Genomic DNA, 18,225 nt, shown 5'->3' with positions numbered 1-18,225 from the left:
TTTCCAGCCACTCTTCCCCAAGCCTGTAGCGCTGCATGGGGTTGTTGTGGCCAAAGTGCAGGACCCGGCACTTGGCCTTGTTGAATCTCATACAGTTGGCCTGGGCCCATCGATCCAGCCTGTCCAGGTCCCTCTGCAGAGCCTTCCTACCCTCGAGCAGATCAACACTGCCGCCCAACTTGGTGTCGTCTGCAAACTTACTGAGGGTGCACTCGATCCCCTCATCCAGATCATTGATAAAGATATTAAACAGAACTGGCCCCAATACTGAGCCCTGGGGAACACCGCTCGTGACCGGCCGCCAACTGGATTGAACTCCATTTACCACAACTCTCTGGGCCCGGCCGTCCAGCCAGTTTTTGACCCAGCGCAGAGTACACCTGTCTAAGCCGTGAGCCGCCAGCTTCTCTAGGAGAATGCTGTGGGAGACGGTGTCAAAGGCCTTACTGAAGTCCAGGTAGACCACATCCACAGCCTTTCCCTTGTCCACTAGGCGGGTCACCTGGTCATAGAAGGAGATCAGGTTGGTCAAGCAGGACCTGCCTTCCATAAACCCGTGCTGGCTGGGCCTGATGCCCTGGTTGTCCCGCACCTGCCTTGTGAGCGCCCTCAAGATGATCCGCTCCATGATCTTCCCCGGCACTGAGGTCAGGCTAACAGGCCTGTAGTTCCCCGGATCCTCCTTCCGGCCCTTCTTGTAGATGGGCGTCACATTGGCCAGCCTCCAGTCGTCCGGGACCTCCCCCGTTAACCAGGACTGCTGATAGATGATGGAGAGCAGCTTGGCTAGCTCCTCCGCCAGCTCTCTCAGCACTCTCGGGTGGATCCCATCCGGCCCCATAGACTTGTGAGTATCCAGATGACGTAGCAGGTCGTTGACCGCTTCCTCTTGGATTATGGGGGGTTCATCCTGCTCGCCATCCCTGTTTTCCAGCTCAGGGCGCCGAGTACCCTGAGGGTAACTAGTCTGATTGCTAAAGACTGAGGCAAAGAAGGCATTAAGTACCTCAGCCTTTTCCTCATCCTCGGTGACAATGTTCCCCCCCGCATCCAATAAAGGATGGAGATTCTCCTTGGCTCTCTTCTTGTCATTAATGTATTTGTAAAAACTTTTTTTGTTGTCTTTAACGACAGCGGCCAGGTTGCGTTCTAGCTGGGCTTTTGCCTTTCTCATTTCCTCTCTGCACGACCTAACGAGATCCCTGTACTCTTCTTGAGTCGCCTGCCCCTTCTTCCACAAGCGGTAAACTCTCCTTTTTTTCCTGAGTCCCAGCAAAAGCTCCCCGTTCAGTCAGGCCGGTCGTCTTCTCCGCCCGTTCTTCTTGCGGCGTACAGGGACAGCCTGCTCCTGCGCCTTTAAGACTTCCTTCTTGAAGATCGTCCAGCCTTCCTGGACCCCTTTGCCCTTCAGGATGGTCTCCCAAGGGACTCTCTCAACCAGCGTCCTGAACAGGCCAAAGTCCGCCCTCCGGAAGTCCATGGTAGCAATTTTGCTGCCTCCCCTCCTTACTTCACCGAGAATTGAGAATTCTACCATTTCATGGTCGCTAAGCCCAAGACGGCCTCCGACCACCACATCTCCCACCAGTCCTTCTCTGTTTGTAAACAGCAGGTCGAGCGAGGCTCCTCCCCTGGTAGGCTCACTTACCAGCTGTGTCAGGAAGTTGTCTTCCACACACTCCAGGAACCTCCTAGACTGCTTCCTCTGTACCGTGTTGTATTTCCAGCAGATGTCTGGGAAGTTGAAGTCCCCCACGAGAACAAGGGCCAGCGATCGAGAGACCTCTGCCAGCCGCTTGTAGAATGCTTCATCGGCCTCTTCATCCTGGTTGGGTGGTCTATAACAGACTCCCAGCAGGATATCTGCCTCGTTGGCCTTCCCCCTCATCCTTACCCATACACACTCAACTGTATCATCATCACAATCATTGAGCTCTATACAATTGAAACACTCCCTAACATACAGAGCCACCCCGCCGCCTCTCCTTCCTCTCCTGTCCCTTCTGAAGAGTCTATAGCCATCCATTGCAGCACTCCAATCATGAGAGTCACCCCACCATGTTTCTGTGATGGTGACTAAGTCATATCTCTCCCACTGCACAATGGCTTCCAGCTCCTCCTGCTTGCCGCCCATGCTGCGTGCATTGGTGTAGATGCACTTGAGCTGGACTATCGATTTCACCCCGGCATCGGCATGCCACCTCTAGGTTCTGAACCAGTAGCTTAAAAAACATTTCTTTAAACAAAATGTTCTTTATAAATATTTCTAGTGGAGGAAGGAGGCATGATATAAGGTGTGTATTAATTATTGCAACTGATATCACTCGGTGAACAAAATTTATCAAACTGCTTTTATCTGAAAATATTTCAAACATTTTTTCCCTAGAAAACATATAAAAAATATTGATGGGACAGGATAGTCAGCTTGTGTAACTAAGGGAGGTTACAGCTATTAAAAAAAATTCCAAATTTGTCTTTTGTTTAATAATATGTTCAGTTCATTCGGTTGAAAATATTCTCCTGTGTCATTTCTATGAGTTTCAGTGGTGACTAATTTATAGTGGGACTAATTTGCTGGTGTTTGGGGAAAGGCTTCCACAGCACCCTTTGTAGACATGCTAGAAAAGTTACTTGAAGGCAGCATGATGGACCATCAGAAGCCACTCCAGTTCATCACCTGACTTCTGTTTCACTTTTGTGATTAGTTTAGGAATAGATTTCTGAAGATTAAAGCCTGCAAAAGAAGACAGCTGTCCTGGCTGGTTTTTCAGAAGTGCTTCCCAATCGAATGAGTGCGAGCCTTTGAAAAGTCCACTAGGAGCTACTTGTGTTTTTAGACTTCTTGGGAGCTGTACAGACTTGTAAATGGAAATTTGCATTTCAGGTGATTTGAAGACGTTTTGGACACAATTGGGAGGTAGAAGAGTGGACGTCATATTTGAGCAGGTGCAAAATGTGCTGCTGTTGCTAAAGCAAAAGATCAAGAATGGAACTGCCACAAACCAAGGTTTGAAATCCTTGTAATGGTTAAGCTGGGCTACAGGGGAGCTGTGGCCTGCTTTGTGTAGGGCTGTGTGATATCTGCCACAATTCAGATGCATCTGAATTTAAATTACTTAGTAGTTGGTGTTTTTAAGCGCTTTTACAAATATATCTGCTTTTTAAAAAAAAAGTAATCATTTCAGATGCATTTTGCCATTTTCTTGTTTTGTCTGTGTACTTTTTCAAACAATGTGTGGCTCTTAAGCACATGGAACTGAAATGTTTGTTCTTGAGAAGTAATGAAATATCTGCAGTGCCATGTGTTTTGTTTATCGTCAGAAGTTTTAGCCTTTCAAGCCGATCTCAGTGAACTGAATGGTTTTGGGGTGGGCTTATAATCATATAAGTATTATTTCATGTCGGAGACACCATTATAACCTGAAACATTAGTAGAAAAATGTGACAGCAATGCATTTAAGATCGTTCCTGATTTTCATGGAAATAAGTTTCCTTAATCTACATCAAAATCAGAAGTCTGATAAGCCTGGAGCAGTACACAGGTTTCTTTTTACTGGTTTATTTAATTCAGAAAAATTACTTTTTTTATTGTCACCCATGTAAATGTAATTTATGGATCTTACTGCTTTTTTTGTGCAAGAAAACGTACAGTAGTGTAAGATGCTCTTAAACTGGTATAGCCACACACTCTGCATTGCACTGCTTGCTCTAAATTGGTGGCACAATTTTTTGTGTACTTGAGCTCCCACATCTTGATTTTTCTGACAAAATATTACAGCAGTTGTCCTGGTTTTGGCTGGGACAGAGTTAATTTTCTTCCTAGTAACCGGAATAGCACTGTGTTTTGGATTTAGCATGAGAATAGTTATGAGTGAGAGAGCAGCTGTGTGGTCCTCAGTTGCTGGCTGAGGTTAAACCACAACAGCAATGCATAGGTAAAAGTTGAACTTGAATCCCCAGATGACACAATGAATCTGTGACATAGTTAAATTTGAATTTTTCTATGCTTTGTTCTGTAAAAAGTTCAAACTAAAATATTAACATGGATTTTGCTAACATTTGTCTGTCACCTTGTAATATTAATTGCATGGGGTAAGAGGTTGAGAAAGAACTGGTCTCTCCTTTGTGTTCTTACTATCTGAAGGCCATTTCCACCAATTTAGGAGTAGCATTAATTTGGTCTGCCAAGATCCAGCCCTTCTTAGCTAGATGACGACTAGTCTGATGATGAAGTAAAGAGAGAAACTTACGCTACGTTGTGTTTACGTATATTACTGCCACTGGAGGCTACTGGTTTGTGTGGGTTTGGAAACATTCCAGCAGCTTTCCAAAAGCCAGAGGATGTTCAGTGCTGATTCACAACTACTAACATGAGCTGTAATTTTATTGTAATTCATAGATTTGTCTATTAAGGACTGTGGTGCAAAAGGTTTCTAATAGTATGAGTCTTGCAATGCTCTAGATTAGCATACTGAGGAAACTAATGTCTCTGGAGGACTTACACTTTGTTTTCCCTTTTAGTAGTCCCTATTATCATTGTCCCTATTATCATTACTTAAATTACGCTTCATACCTGTTTTGTTTTGGTTTTTGCGTAGAATGCTGGCAGGCTTGGGTATTGGTGAATGAAGCTAATCTAGGTGATCTCTTAAACTTGAAAAATGGTATGTGCATCTCGATTGTATTTATTTGGTATGTGGATTTAATTTGTCTTGTTTTACTCACTAGGAGCTTATTTCCCTTCGCTGAAATCAATAAAATAGATCTGAGAAGCCTGTTAGCATTACAAGGGAAAAAACGTAATTGTTAGTGTCCTCAGGTACTAGACTGTGGACTCTCACCTGGGTTTGTACTTCTGTGGTTTGTGTGTACGTGTATATGGCTTGTACCAAGTGAAGACAGTTTGAACTAGTAAGCCCTGATGAACCTGAGCTGGCTGCAAGCAGAGTCATCTTGTGCCTGGCTCCACTAGCTGTAATACCCTGGCACCATTTTACCTCAAATAATGAAGATAAATCTGTACGTGTGTTTCGTATGTGTGTTGTCTCGAAGCACTTTGAAAGCTACATGGAAGATTTTAATGTGCAAATCGCCTGATGGTCTGTGAAAAAGGGCATTTCTGCCTCAAGTTCATCAATGCACACCTAAGTTTTTCCCCTTTGGGGAAAGGGAAGGAGACGAGAGGGAGGGAGAGGAGGATCAGGAGAGAAAGTGTGAGAGAGTGTGTTGTGTGTCAGCTGGTCACTCACTTGCACACCTATATGCAAACACATGACTTTTGTATAAGTTATAAAAAGCAGCTTCTGTTTTTAGTAAGGCACTTGCTAACATGCTCTTTGTTAGCTGTAGTTCATAGCAATGCATTATTATTAATGTATTTTGGCAATTATCTCTTTAGTAACTAAAGTAAGTTCGATTATAAATTGAAATGTGGATTGCTGAAGTTTTTGCTTGCATTCAAATTTTTTCAGTAAGTGATGTGTTTGACGGAGATGGCAAACAGGAAACCAAACCCAAATTGGAGTGTCTTCTTACAGATGAGAACACTGCAAACTTTGTAGAAGGTTCTCACAGGTCAGTGTGTGTAATAGTTTATTCCAGTTCCTTATTTGACATATTCTTTAGTGCATTTGAGAGAGATTTTAATCTCTCTCTTATATTTCTAAATTCAAAGTTTTAAACCCAGTTTGAATCCTGACAGTTTTCAAAGTGAAAATATTTCTAACTTGACCTACATGCAAAACCTGAGGTTTTGAGTAGACTTGTCTAATTTACCACATGAGAACATAGAATCATAGAACAGTTTGGGTTGGAAGGGACCTCTAAAGGTCACCTAGTCCAACGCCCCTGCCGTGGGCAGGGACATCTTCAACTAAATCAGGATGCTCAGAGCCCCGGCCAACCTGACCTTGAAGGTTTTCAGGGATGGGGCATCCACCACCTCTCTGGGCAACCTCTGCCAGTGCTTCACCACCCTCAGCGTAAAAAATTTCTTCCTTATATCTAGTCTAAATCTACCCCCCTTTAGTTTAAAGCCATTCCCCCTTGTCCTGTCACTACAGGCCCTGCTAAACAGTCGGCCACCATCTTTTTTATAAGCCCCCTTGAAGTACTGATAGGCTGCAATAAGGTCTCCCCGAAGCCTTCGCTTCTCTAGGCTGAACAACCCCAACTCTCTCAGCCTTTCTTCACAGGAGAGGTGTTCCATCCCCCTGATCATTTTCGTGGCCCTCTCCTGGACCCGCTCCAACAGGTCCGTGTCTTTCTTATGCTGAGGGCTCCAGAGCTGGACGCAGTACTCCAGGTGGGGTCTCACCAGAGCAGAGTAGAGGGGCAGAATCACCTCCCCCAACCCACTGGCCACGCTGCTTTTAATGCAGCCCAGGATATGATTGGCCTTCTGGGCTGCGAGCACACATTGCTGGCTCATGTCTAGTTTTTCATCCACCAGTACCCCCAAGTCCTTCTTGGCAGGGCTGCTCTCAAGCCCTTCATCCCCCAGGCTGTATTGAGGCCGGGGGTTGCCCCGACCCAGGTGCAGGACCTTGCACTTGGCCTTGTTAAACCTCATGAGGTTCACACAGGCCCACTTCTCCAGCTTGTCCAGGTCCCTCTCGATGGCATCCCATCCCTCTGGCGTGTCGACCGCACCACTCAGCTTGGTGTCATCTGCAAACTTGCTGAGGGTGCACTCGATCTCACTATGTCATTGATGAAGATATTAAACAGCACTGGTCCCAATACGGACCCCTGCGGGGCGCCACTCCTCACCAACCTCCATCTGGACATTGAGCTATTGACCACTACCCTCTGGATGCGACCATCTAACCAATTCCTCACCCACCAGGCAGTCCCCCCATCAAATCCATACCTCTCCAGTTTAGAGAGAAGGATGTTGTGGGGGACCGTGTCAAAGGCCTTACAGAGGTCCAGATAGATGACACCTGTAGCCCTTCCCATGTCCACTGATGTAGTCACTCCATCATAGAAGGCCACTGGTTTGGTCAGGCAGGACTTGCCCTTGGTGAAGCCATGCTGGCTGTCTTGAATCACCTCCCTGTCCTCCATGTGCCTTAGCATAGCTTCCAGGAGGATCTGTTCCATGATCTTCCCAGGCACAGACATGACACTGACTGGCCTGTAGTTCCCAGGGTCTTCCTTTTCTCCCTTTTTAAAAATGGGGGTTATGTTTCCCCTTTTCCCATCAGTGGGAACTTCTCCGGCCTGCCACGACTTCTCAGATATGATGGATAGTTGCTTAGCAACATTGCAAAATAAAACAGGGCATTTGGCTGTGAATAAAGATCCATGAGTATTACCAGAATTATCAGGGTTAGGACTTAACCATTTTTGAGTTCTCAGGCTTTCACAGACTGTGCAGATTGTCAGGCACATGACTTAGTCTCTCTGTATTTAGCCTCAGGTACTGATCTAGAAGATGGGGGTAAAGATATCGTTCCTATCTTTTTTTTTTTTAAATGTCCTTTCTGTGTTTTAGTATGTAAGTTCTTTCTGGGAAGAAGCTGTTGCCTTTTTTTTTTTTATTTGAATGCCACTGAACATGTCTTCATATGATGTTAGGACAGTAACACAATGCAAACAGTGATTCAGTGAAACCCTTGAACTTCTAGCAATGGGCTGTTTCTTTCCTGCGCTGATAATATTGAACTACTAAAAAACTGAGCATTTTATTTGTTGTCTAAGATGCTGCTCTTTTTTCTTTTTTTCTTTTTTATTCCAAATAGCAAAAAGGAGGAGATGGAAAAAACAGGTTCAGGGAGTAAAGAAGCATCTAATAAAATTCAAGGTTTACCTTTAAACCTGCAGTATCAGAACCATAAGTGCTCTAGTGCATGTCTTGCCAACAGAGCAGCGGGCTCCTACAAGGGTGAAAATCCTCTTAAGATACCAATCCTGTTTCACTTTCAAAGACGCCATGCAAAAGCAGACTGCCTTTCAAAATCACTGGATGTGAATTATAAAGCTCCTTGTGGCCGAAGTCTGAGAAGCTTCCAAGATGTGCAAAATTACCTGTTTGAAACAGAGTGCAATTTCTTATTTGTTGATCACTTCTCCTTCAACACATACGTACTGTTGGGCAGGAACACTGTAAATCCCGAACCCCTCGTGTTTGATGTTGATATTAGCAATGGAGCCGAGTCTGTGCCTGTTTCCTTCTGTAATGATCTTGACCGCGCAAGATTACCTTATTTCAAATATCGGAGGGCATCGTGGCCGCGTGGATATTATCTCAACAATTTCTCCAGCATATTTGTTGATTCATGTGACTGCACAGATGGCTGCATTGATAGGTAGGTATAAAAATCTAATTGCAGACAAGTGATGCATGATGCCTCAATAGTAGGGTGGTGGTGTAAGTGTGAAGGACCAACGCTGCTGGAATATCTGTGGTAGTTGTCTTGTGTCATGCTCTGTGTTGACTGACACCACTGTGTCTTTGTCTTCTCCAGAACTTGGGTGCTCCTACCCGTCCAGCCTCTCTTGTAGGGAAGGAAGCAATCAACAGGTGGATTATTGTGTTCCTTTCCCTTTCTTCCCAAATTAGCAGTCCTTCTCCTCCAGGTGGAGCTGGCAAGCGGATCTCTTGCCTTTGGGAAAAGAGTGGGGAAGGGAGACTCTTGTGCTAGCAGAGGAAGGCTCATTTTTCTGGCAGGCAGGGAAGGATCCTGCGTGACAACTTCTGCTGCAGCTCCTGCTGTGGGATGGTATCCTTGAGATGGGGTGGGACAGCCTGGAGAGATCAGATCATTTGGGACTTAGAAGGTTACTGAGGGCAGAGGAAGAAACATCCCTGTTCACAACCTCTCCATCCCATCCTTCCCCTTGTATAAACAGAAACTATGAAACTCTGTGGTCACAGAACACATTTATGTTCTGAGCAGTTCAAATGGTGTCGCTCATTGCTGTCTTTTTCTAAAGCCCAGTAACTCTGGGCTACATACTACTCTGTGGGAACCTGCCACAGTTAACATATGCAAGTCTGGTGATAATTTTGTCAGCTTTCTTGAAGGGTGTTTGTCTTTGACCTGATCTCTGCCTGTAGGTGTTACTTGCTTTTGAATCCATTTTGTATTATTGATAGCTAGGGCAGTTGCATGTGCTGGTGTGCAGCATAATTGCCTGTGACCTAACAAAAGCTTGAAATCACAGCCTGGTATAATGAAGCTTCAGTAATTATTTAGTTTCAGCTGGGCGGTGGGGAACAGCAAGCACATGGCACGCTTCTTTGCACTGAACTCCCCCAAGAGTTGAGATGCTTTTGATGTGCGGTTTTGGGGTTCAGGATTTGGTCCGTTGCTGTTTGCACAAACGCTGTGGGTCTTTGGAGTTGTCATGACATAAGATGGTGAAGACCAGCATCATTGCTTGAGTTCTCCAATCTGCAGTGTGAAATTCTTCACTTCCTGGGGGCTAGGGTGGGAGAAAGGTAACGAAGTAGTGGCTAGCAGGCTGGGATGCTGTGCCAGAACAGGTGATTTTCATTCATTCATTCAATTCATTTGACAGTGTCCTGTTTATAATAAATTTCTGTTGTACTTCAGCTGTTTGCATGTGCCTTTTACAGAGCTTGGCAGAAGAATGGGGTTGGGAGAACGTGATTATTGTAAAGAACGCATAACCAGGCAAGAGACAAAGAGAAGGGTAGGGTGCCTGAAATGGCCTTGTGGAGTAAAAGTGGGGGGAAAAATATAGGTATATATATAAAAGTATGTGCGTGTGTGTGTACCGTGAAGTACATTTTAAATTATCTAGATTTATGTTTGATTTATGCTGCCCCAAATACCTTCTGAGATGTTTTACTGTTATCTTCTAGGTCAAAATGTGCATGCCTACAGCTAACTGCAAGAGGCTGTAGTAAAATTTCTCTGTCTCTAAGTGGTAAAACACCCCGTGGATACAGTTACAAAAGACTGGAGGGACCTGTTCCTAGCGGGTAAGAAAGACAGAACTATTAACTGTTATTTTATTTGTATGCTCTTATTTTACGCCTGTAGTGTAAGTGCTACAGGACTAAAATAACTGCAGTTTCTGGATTACCGAAACCTTCCATTTTTGTCACAATTTTACTGACATATCAGGATGATAAAAAATAATTAATGTGACTTGAGTAGTAGGAGAGGGAAAAACACTTTTGTACTGCAGATACTGCAATTTTCACAGCTTAGTTCAAGGTCCAAGAAGAGTGTGAAGAGTAACATAATATTAGCTGGTCCAGGAGCTCAGGCCATATCTGGCCCACATGCTGTTACATTCAGGCATGCCAGGGGGAGAAGGGAGAGGGAAAGGAAACCTGCTACAAGGGAAGGAGGTATATCACAAGACCAGTACAGCATATATCGGCCAACGAAGTGGGAAGCAGTAGCCATCTTGGTTTTTGCCCTGTATCTTGTCCATCCATTTGCTCTGTAGGACCAGAGTCCTAAAGAAATATCAGCCAGCTGCTGTTGCCAGACTTGGTTATGTGTGACTCTTCCAAGAGTCTCCAAAGCTGCTGCAAGTGTTCGCCCTATCTCTTATTCAGCTCCCGTGGATTAATATGTGGCCTGGGGAAGATGCCAGTAACCTCAGGTGTTTAGGAAAGGAATTGTGCAAAATAGCTTTCTGCAATAGCCAAGGGCTGAACCCACAGGCTTAAGGAGCCCCTTTCAGTCCTTTGTTGCAGTGAGATGTTAGTTTACGGTTGGCATGCAGAATTAAAGCTGCCAGTGAACCCAGAAACAAATGGAAAAAACCCCACAATTGTGAATTCTTTTAGAACTATTTCATTAAATCCTAAAACTCATGACAGCTACAGTGAGGTCCGGGCAGACAGGTTGTCTTTGCTAAAATCTGTTCCAGCATAGAATGAGGTGCTTCACAGGGATTTCTGCTTCTGTGTGATTTACTGCTATAACATGAAAAGGTAGCACTTATTTTTCTTGTCTACTTATATCAAAATCTGGCTGACAGACTCTTAAAATTGATGAAACAGCAATCATGAGCTTCAGTGCACTGCTGCACAATCACTTTTAGCCAGAGTCTTTATCTTTTCAGTCAACTGCCTTATTAATGCTCAGGAGGGAAATTAATAATAGCAACTTTGTTTTGGTAATGCATTCTTTTATATTGTGTTTTGTTTTGCTTCCTTTTGACAGAATTTATGAGTGTAGTGTGTTGTGCAGGTGTGACAAGATCATGTGTCAGAACAGAGTTGTACAGCATGGCATTCAAGTCAGGTTGCAAGTGTTCAACACAGAGAAGAAAGGCTGGGGTGTCCGCTGCCTAGATGATATCGACAAGGGGACATTTGTTTGTACTTACTCAGGTAACAGAAGGTGACCTGTGGAAGATGTATAGCATAATTCTCCCTCTCCTGTGGCCTGTGCCCTGGAATTTTTTTGAGAACCAAACAGGGAAATACGGGGTTGGAAGAGAAGTGAGTCAATATAATCTTAACTTGCAAGATGATCAAACGGACAGAAGAACCTTGAAGAACTCTGCAATGTGATGGTGCCAGACAAACAGCCAAAACATTCTGGAGCAAAGCCTGTCTCAGACTGTTGATTTTTCCCTCACAGGTCTGTGCATCCCGTGCCAGGGCTAGTTTTCCTTCAGTATAAATGCATTCATGTTTTACTTTCCCAAATAATGTTCTTGTATTTTTTTAATGTAAGTTTGAGCTGCGATAGTGAGTGTGACCCATCTTAGCAAACAAACAATTTAAAAAAACCCAAACCTTTTCTTTTTCTTCCAGGCAGATTAATGAGCAGAGCTGAAGTTCAAGTACTGGGAGATGGCAGTCAAGAGCTGAAAGAGGAGAGCGCTGTGAATGACAGAGGCCATGGCTTTTTTTCCAAAAAAAGAAAACTTGACACTGATTGTTCAGACTCTGTGGTTGAACTAGTGCAGACTGGCAAAAATTACATTCTTGAGAAGCAGGAATCTTTGTCTCAGACTGTGGATAATGAAAATAAATCAACCCTGTAAGTTTACCAAAGCAAACTTAAGCATAACAAAACTAATACTCTGCTATTCTAGAAAGTTGTTTGTAAAACTTAGAGTAGAACTGAGTGTCCTCAGCTGAGGGTGGGTTTTTTTTCTTAACTTTTTTGTTAATTCCTGATTATTTCTTCCAGTGGGACAGAGTTTTTCCCTCTATATTAATTTTACTTACTGTGTGTACCACTTGACATTTTCTAGAAATCCAGTTAATCTCCTGAGTGTATTTGATCTGTTCAGGGCATTAATCATTATGCTAATTTGAAAGAATTAATAAAAGATACTTGAGATAAATTATTTAAACATACTTGATGACACTGAAGGGTTTGATAACAAATTAGCCACTAACTGTCCTGACCTTTGCTCCCAGTCTCTAAACCTCTTGTTCTTTGTAACATAACCTTTCCTGCTAGGAGTATTAACCTTTCCCGTTAGGAGTCTGACAACACCTCGCTTTTGCAGTGAATTATGCAAAAGACTTCGTCTTGTTTTCATTTTACAGTCAGGGTCTCATAGCCTATCAGGATTCCTAAAATAAAATTACTACAAAATAACCACGTGGCTTTGTCAATAGCATGCTGTAGTCTTTTCAGAAGGAAGTCAGGAGCTTGTTTTTCTAAACTTTATTCCTTGCTCTGCCACACTACTTTGTAAACACTCTCTTTGTACTACTCATATATGATTGCAAATTCTTGCTCATTTCATAGTAGAAGGCTATTGTGGATCTTTGAGAAGCACCATGAAATTGCAGATGGAAACTCCTTAAAATACCTGCCAAGATATTTTCACTTGCATTTCGGTAGCTTGGAAACCTAATGAATTACTAATTTTGTAAATTGCATAATTATCAGCAATCACCTAGATTTTACTTCTACTAAGTGGTGTTACTAAAAATTGCAGGGAAGCACAGTTTTAAAGTTGCGTTTACTGCACTACTCCCTGAAATCTCATAAATTTCCTCTCTTGAGAATAAAAATGTTTTGCATGTGGGCTGTGTAGAAAATATGACAGACAAAAAGACTGTGTTATTCTGTCTCTTAAGAAATGACAATCCAGTTGATCTGAGAAACATGTCATTCACCCAAACAGATTGCCTTTAAAAGGACAAACAATGTAACCATGTAATAATGTCACAAGTTCTTGTGGCTACTGCACCTTTTGAATTTACAAGGGGGTTTAAATCTTAGGAAAGCCTTAAAGAGTAGCATTTGTTTCCATTATCAGTAGCCCAGAGAAGTACCATGATGTTTTTCGTGGAACGAAAACACATATAAATGTTTTAGGTAGAAAGTTTTCTTGAATAAGAACTGTTAACTTATTGCTAGACATTGTACAGATATTAAGATTGGTTTTGAAATGAGTGTTTTCTACTGCACTCTGAATGTAATCCAAATGAATGGGATTTTAGATGTTTTAAATGTATATGCCAGATACTGCTTCCCGTCCTTCCTCAACCTTCTCCTGATGTGAAGGAGTGAGGTTCTTTTGTGGGAGAGTATCTTCTATATCTGCCATATATTGACTGTCTCCCCCACTGTGCCTCTTTCTATCCTTTGTTCCCACATCATCTTTACTTTCCTGTTTGAAAGCTGCACTGTCAAAACTGTTGAAAGTAGTAGCAGGAGAAAGGCAAAACTCTGTCTGTAGGTGCTCTGTTTTGAGATGATCTGATATAATAGTAGTAAAACAACAGAGAATTTGGTTCTTGGCAGGAGAACAGGGAAAGGATGTAAAAGCAGCTGTTGATCTCTCAAAAAAGTATGAACAACTCTTTTTTTACAAATACTGTTGAGAACCTAACCTAGGTCCTCAATTCTTAGAGGCAAAATAGTCACAGAACTTGGGGCGAGGCCAGACTGCAGGCTCTGGTGTAGTCTGTTCTTTATGAACTAGAGACTCTTAGAGAAATGTGTGTTGTGAGAGTTACTTATGGGTCTTTTTGTCTTATAATTTCCTTTTGACCTTTCTGTACAGGGTTCATCCAAGGAATTTAAGTATTGCAACCTTGAGAAGGCCTGGAACTAGAACAGTTGTTTTTCATAATCACCAACTGAAAATGGTAATAATAATAACAAGTGGCTTTAATAGATCCATTTTTCACTGTGCTGAATATGTATGTTAATTTTGACCTTTTCATCTTATACATTTAAATACTTCTAATGATCTTTCTTCATGAGATTGTGTCACACTGTGAGCTAAGCTGACGTGCTGGAAGCTGTACCCCATCCCTTCTCCATTATCAGTCCTTCAACATGTTCCCTGAGACCAGCACTGCTCTCACAGCCTTCCCTTCTCCACCCTTCTTTTATACTCCAGCCTTGAGAGTCTTAAGAAATCGTTCTCCCCCTCCACCCTCTGTTGTAACTGACTGCAGAGTTAGGGGATCAGAGCGATAATATTTTTGTGATGTCTCCCCAAAGAATGACATAGCAGGGAGAGAAGAGAATCTCAGGAGTTGGATGCAGTTTTCTCATGCAGTGGCACAGTTGGGAGAATTTGATCTGACCTGGGTGTGAAGTGTTGCCTGCAAATACGTGCAAAGGAGGGAAACTGGGGTAAACTTACTCTGTATGTTTCATCGGTTTCATTGCACTTAAGAAATGCACGTGGGATTTTCATGCTGACATTTGGCAGTGCTGTCCATTCTGGAGCTCCCATAACTAATCGCCTTTTTGTGGTGGGAGAGGAGAAATCTTGCCACTTCTGTTCATTTTATTGAAACCGTGTAGAAAACATGTTTGGGCTTTGGTTGAGCAACTTACACAAACATGTTTATATTCTGGTGAAATTGTTGGGACTTAAGCACTTGAATGTTTTGTTGAGTGGGGAGCTCCTTCCGGGTTATTCTGAAGGATAATTTGAAATTAAGATAAATGTTGCATTGCAGTAAATGTATGGACTTTTGAAACTCAGCCATAGCCATGCATTACAGTAGGTTTGAAACTTCAACCCTGGAGTCCTAAAACCCACCTGCTATCCTGTGTTGACCCAGAGTTGCATACAGCAACAATACATCACAGCCTTTTCATTATCTTTTATTCTGTTTAAAGGAAATTGATACACTGGTGCACAGTGCCAGCTCAGATGAAGATAATAGTTCTCAGATTCATCAGTCAAGAAAAACAAAACTAACCAGTGGAACAAAGAAAGGAAAAGAAAGTAGGTCTGCAGAGCTATAAATATTGTGCTTTTAGTACACTTGGGCTCCATCAGGTGATAGACTTAAAATGTAGAAAGTGGTCTTTAGATGCAGGCAGGCCTATTCTCAGAGTAGAATGATGTTGTCCATATAATGCTTAGGCTGTCTCAAGAGAGCTCAGCGGTACAGAAATTATTGCTGCCTTGCATATTACAATGCATTAGCTGGTACAGGGCGATCTTTTGCCTGCGAAGTTGAACTTGGGACATCTTGAACAGTCCTGACAGCAGCTTCTCAAATACAGTGCAATTGTGGGAAAGTCAGTCTTGCAAATCTTATTGTGTCACACCCAATACATGTTCCAGCCAACAAAAATTGAACAGGATATAATGCGGGGCTGGGGGGGCCTCAAGCTGAAGAGGCAGTGTGAAACTGATGCTATTTGCCTGTGCATCTTGTTTCTGTCTTAATTACAGTTTGTGATTCTCTCGGGAATTAAGGTGGAGAATGACAATAAAACGCTATGTGGAAGAAATCAATTTGGAGTGGGATTTGAGAAGGGAGAGACTAGGTCACTCACAGGAGACTTGAGCAAGTGCTTTAGGCACCGCAGCAGGAAACAGTCATTTGCGGGAGGATTGATGAGAGGCATGGAAAACAGTAGCTGTGTTATGGACTTGTAAATAGCAAGGCAGCTGCGTACATTTTGAAGAACAAAGAAGGGTGGGTGGATAAGAGTTCAGGGCCAAACAAGGGAAAGGCTTTGGCTTTAAACTAGCATTGAAAAATAACTTACGTGTCCATTGGCAGAATCCACTCAGCAGCAGAAGGAAGAACATCCAATGGAAATTAGACAGACTGAGTCTGCTGATGTGAACAGTGCAGAACGCGAAGGAAAGAGTCTGTCTCTGCAGGGTGTTGATTGTGGCAAGTCAGGTGTGCTGGATGACACGTGTGTTCTGGGGCCATCCAAAAACGTATCACTAAAAGCTGACTGCAAAAAGGAAAATCACAGGCAGTCAAAACAAGACGCATTTTGTGAGGAGGCTGATGGTGACAGGACACTTCTGAAGAATGCTAATGAAGAAAATATTTATGTACTGGATGCCACAAAAGAAGGAAATGTGGGTCGTTTTCTTAACGTAAGTCAAAAGTTGCATGTGTTCTCTTAGTTGTCTTAGCTTAAATAAATAAATGATGTATTTGCATAAACTAGAAAGCTTTTGCACATAAACCATATATGTGGTAGGTGAATGACAAGGCAAGCTATGTGGTGCTCCCTGTACTCTGAAGTGACAGAACAGCAGGTTGGGTCACACCAGCTGTTAGTGCCTCCATAAGATGATGCATGCTACGTACCAGCTGTAGTTTTTGGCACCACTAGGTTCCCGAGTGAAATATTCCCCAGTAATGAGTGACATCTTTCTCCTGAATTTTTGAACAGCTCTTTTTGGGGCTCCAGAGAGCAAATGGCACATTTTGTTGAACCACAAGCCTTCTCCCAGCCTTGGTTTTTGTTCCCCAACCATTGTAAATTCTAGCTTGTGCTGATTTAGGGTAAGTGTTGTGATATCGGAGGAAATTTTTCTACCGTTCAATCATGGGTTCAGAAAGTGGTCTGTCATACTGTGTATGTATCTGCTAAGTAAGTCTCTCAATTTTGACTTGCCAAAAAATAGTAATGAATTACCAAGTACCTCCAAATAAGATGAATGTTTCATAGACACCACTGCATGTACTCTGCAAGTAACTTATTTCTCTTCATTGGCATGAGTATGGGTCTTACAGCAAAATCCTTGCATGTGTTTAAGCTGTTCTTCATTGCAGAGGTAATATGGTGTTAAGATTAGTAGTGCATCTTGCTGAAACCTTTCTTCTGCATCCATGACCATATGCGTGTTCTACGTGCACCTGAATGACCTTTCACATCTCATATCTCTTTGCCAACATACACAATCATTTGATCTATTGCTTGCTCCCTAGCACTGCTCCCCTGGCTGACAGCAAGATACATCTGTCACATACTGATTATTTGTGGTGCATCCTGAATCAAAGATGAATTCTCACCATAAATTTCTGGAGGACAGCTTGATAGAAGAACTTGGTTTTCCTAGGCAAAAGTACTGTCACAATACGATGGAAATAATACTTTAAAGAGACATAATTACTGCAAAAATAAGTGGCAATGGCATTGAGTAATAGAGATTCTGTGTGGTCTGGAGAAGGCACGAAAGAAACTGCCTTTACTAGTGACAGATACCTGGTCAAATAGGTTCTTCAGCAGACAATGAGGTATTCACTGTTTCTAATTCAAATATTCTGTTTTACAGCACAGCTGCTGCCCAAATCTCTTTGCACAGAGTGTGTTTGTAGAGACTCACAACAGAAGTTTCCCATGGGTGGCGTTCTTCACAAACAGGTGAATTTTTGGAAGTTTAATGTTGTTCATTCAAGGCACTAGGAGAAAAAGCAGTGCTCAGTTATTAGGAAATAATTATGCTAAGGGGGGGCAGATGCTTAGAGCATGAAACTATAAAACTACCTTCTTATTGGTGACTTCTTACTGTGCACTAAAGACTGAAGAAATACATCTGTTGATTATCACTAATGGGTTTTTCTTCAGTTTTGCACTGAAATGTGAAGTGGGGAAGCTTAATTTTGATGTGTCTATTTCAGTGATAATCTTTTTCAGTGGAAAAATAGGTTTAACTCAGCATGGTCATTTTGAAAGCCAAGACTCACTGATCCCAGTGTTGTGTCTCAAGGAATGGCCAGCAGATCTGGGTCCCATAGGGCAGGATTGGACCCTACAGGGTCTTAAGGCTGAGACACTTTGTGGGCCAAACAGGCTGGCTCCAGGCCTTCTCCTCGCAGCTACCAAGAGAAGCAAGACTTTGTGTAGCCCAACATGTCCTGGGAAGGTGGCACTAGGATACTCAGAGGTGAAAACTTCCTCTAAAAGCAAATGATGTGGGTCTTCCCTTAGTGGATGATAGAAAGGGAGGTACAGAGAGCTGGTGCCAGTGAGACACAAGAAAGTGGCAGCTAAACCCAGGAGGGGAAAGATGAATTGTATGAATGAAGCT

At 42.8% G+C, this 18,225-nt stretch overlaps 1 protein-coding gene across 1 annotated transcript in view; it reads left to right on the top strand.

The window, feature by feature from the left end:
- SETDB2 (SET domain, bifurcated 2) overlaps positions 1 to 18,225 on the top strand; it is a 23,470-nt gene that overhangs the window by 3,397 nt on the left and 1,848 nt on the right. The window contains exons 3-13 of the mRNA XM_009319953.1: positions 2,885 to 3,007; positions 4,599 to 4,664; positions 5,472 to 5,574; positions 7,746 to 8,312; positions 9,836 to 9,955; positions 11,157 to 11,326; positions 11,756 to 11,984; positions 13,975 to 14,059; positions 15,051 to 15,159; positions 15,950 to 16,281; positions 17,470 to 17,558. Of these exons, the coding sequence (XP_009318228.1) occupies positions 2,885 to 3,007; positions 4,599 to 4,664; positions 5,472 to 5,574; positions 7,746 to 8,312; positions 9,836 to 9,955; positions 11,157 to 11,326; positions 11,756 to 11,984; positions 13,975 to 14,059; positions 15,051 to 15,159; positions 15,950 to 16,281; positions 17,470 to 17,558 (1,993 nt within the window). The remainder of the gene's footprint in view (positions 1 to 2,884; positions 3,008 to 4,598; positions 4,665 to 5,471; positions 5,575 to 7,745; positions 8,313 to 9,835; positions 9,956 to 11,156; positions 11,327 to 11,755; positions 11,985 to 13,974; positions 14,060 to 15,050; positions 15,160 to 15,949; positions 16,282 to 17,469; positions 17,559 to 18,225) is intronic.

The sequence above is a fragment of the Pygoscelis adeliae genome, unplaced genomic scaffold, assembly GCF_000699105.1.
Source record: "Pygoscelis adeliae isolate BGI_AS28 unplaced genomic scaffold, ASM69910v1 Scaffold32, whole genome shotgun sequence".
NCBI lineage: Eukaryota > Metazoa > Chordata > Aves > Sphenisciformes > Spheniscidae > Pygoscelis > Pygoscelis adeliae.
The sequence above is the reverse complement of the archived record's forward strand: the minus strand, read 5'-3'. Positions and strand labels throughout refer to the sequence as shown.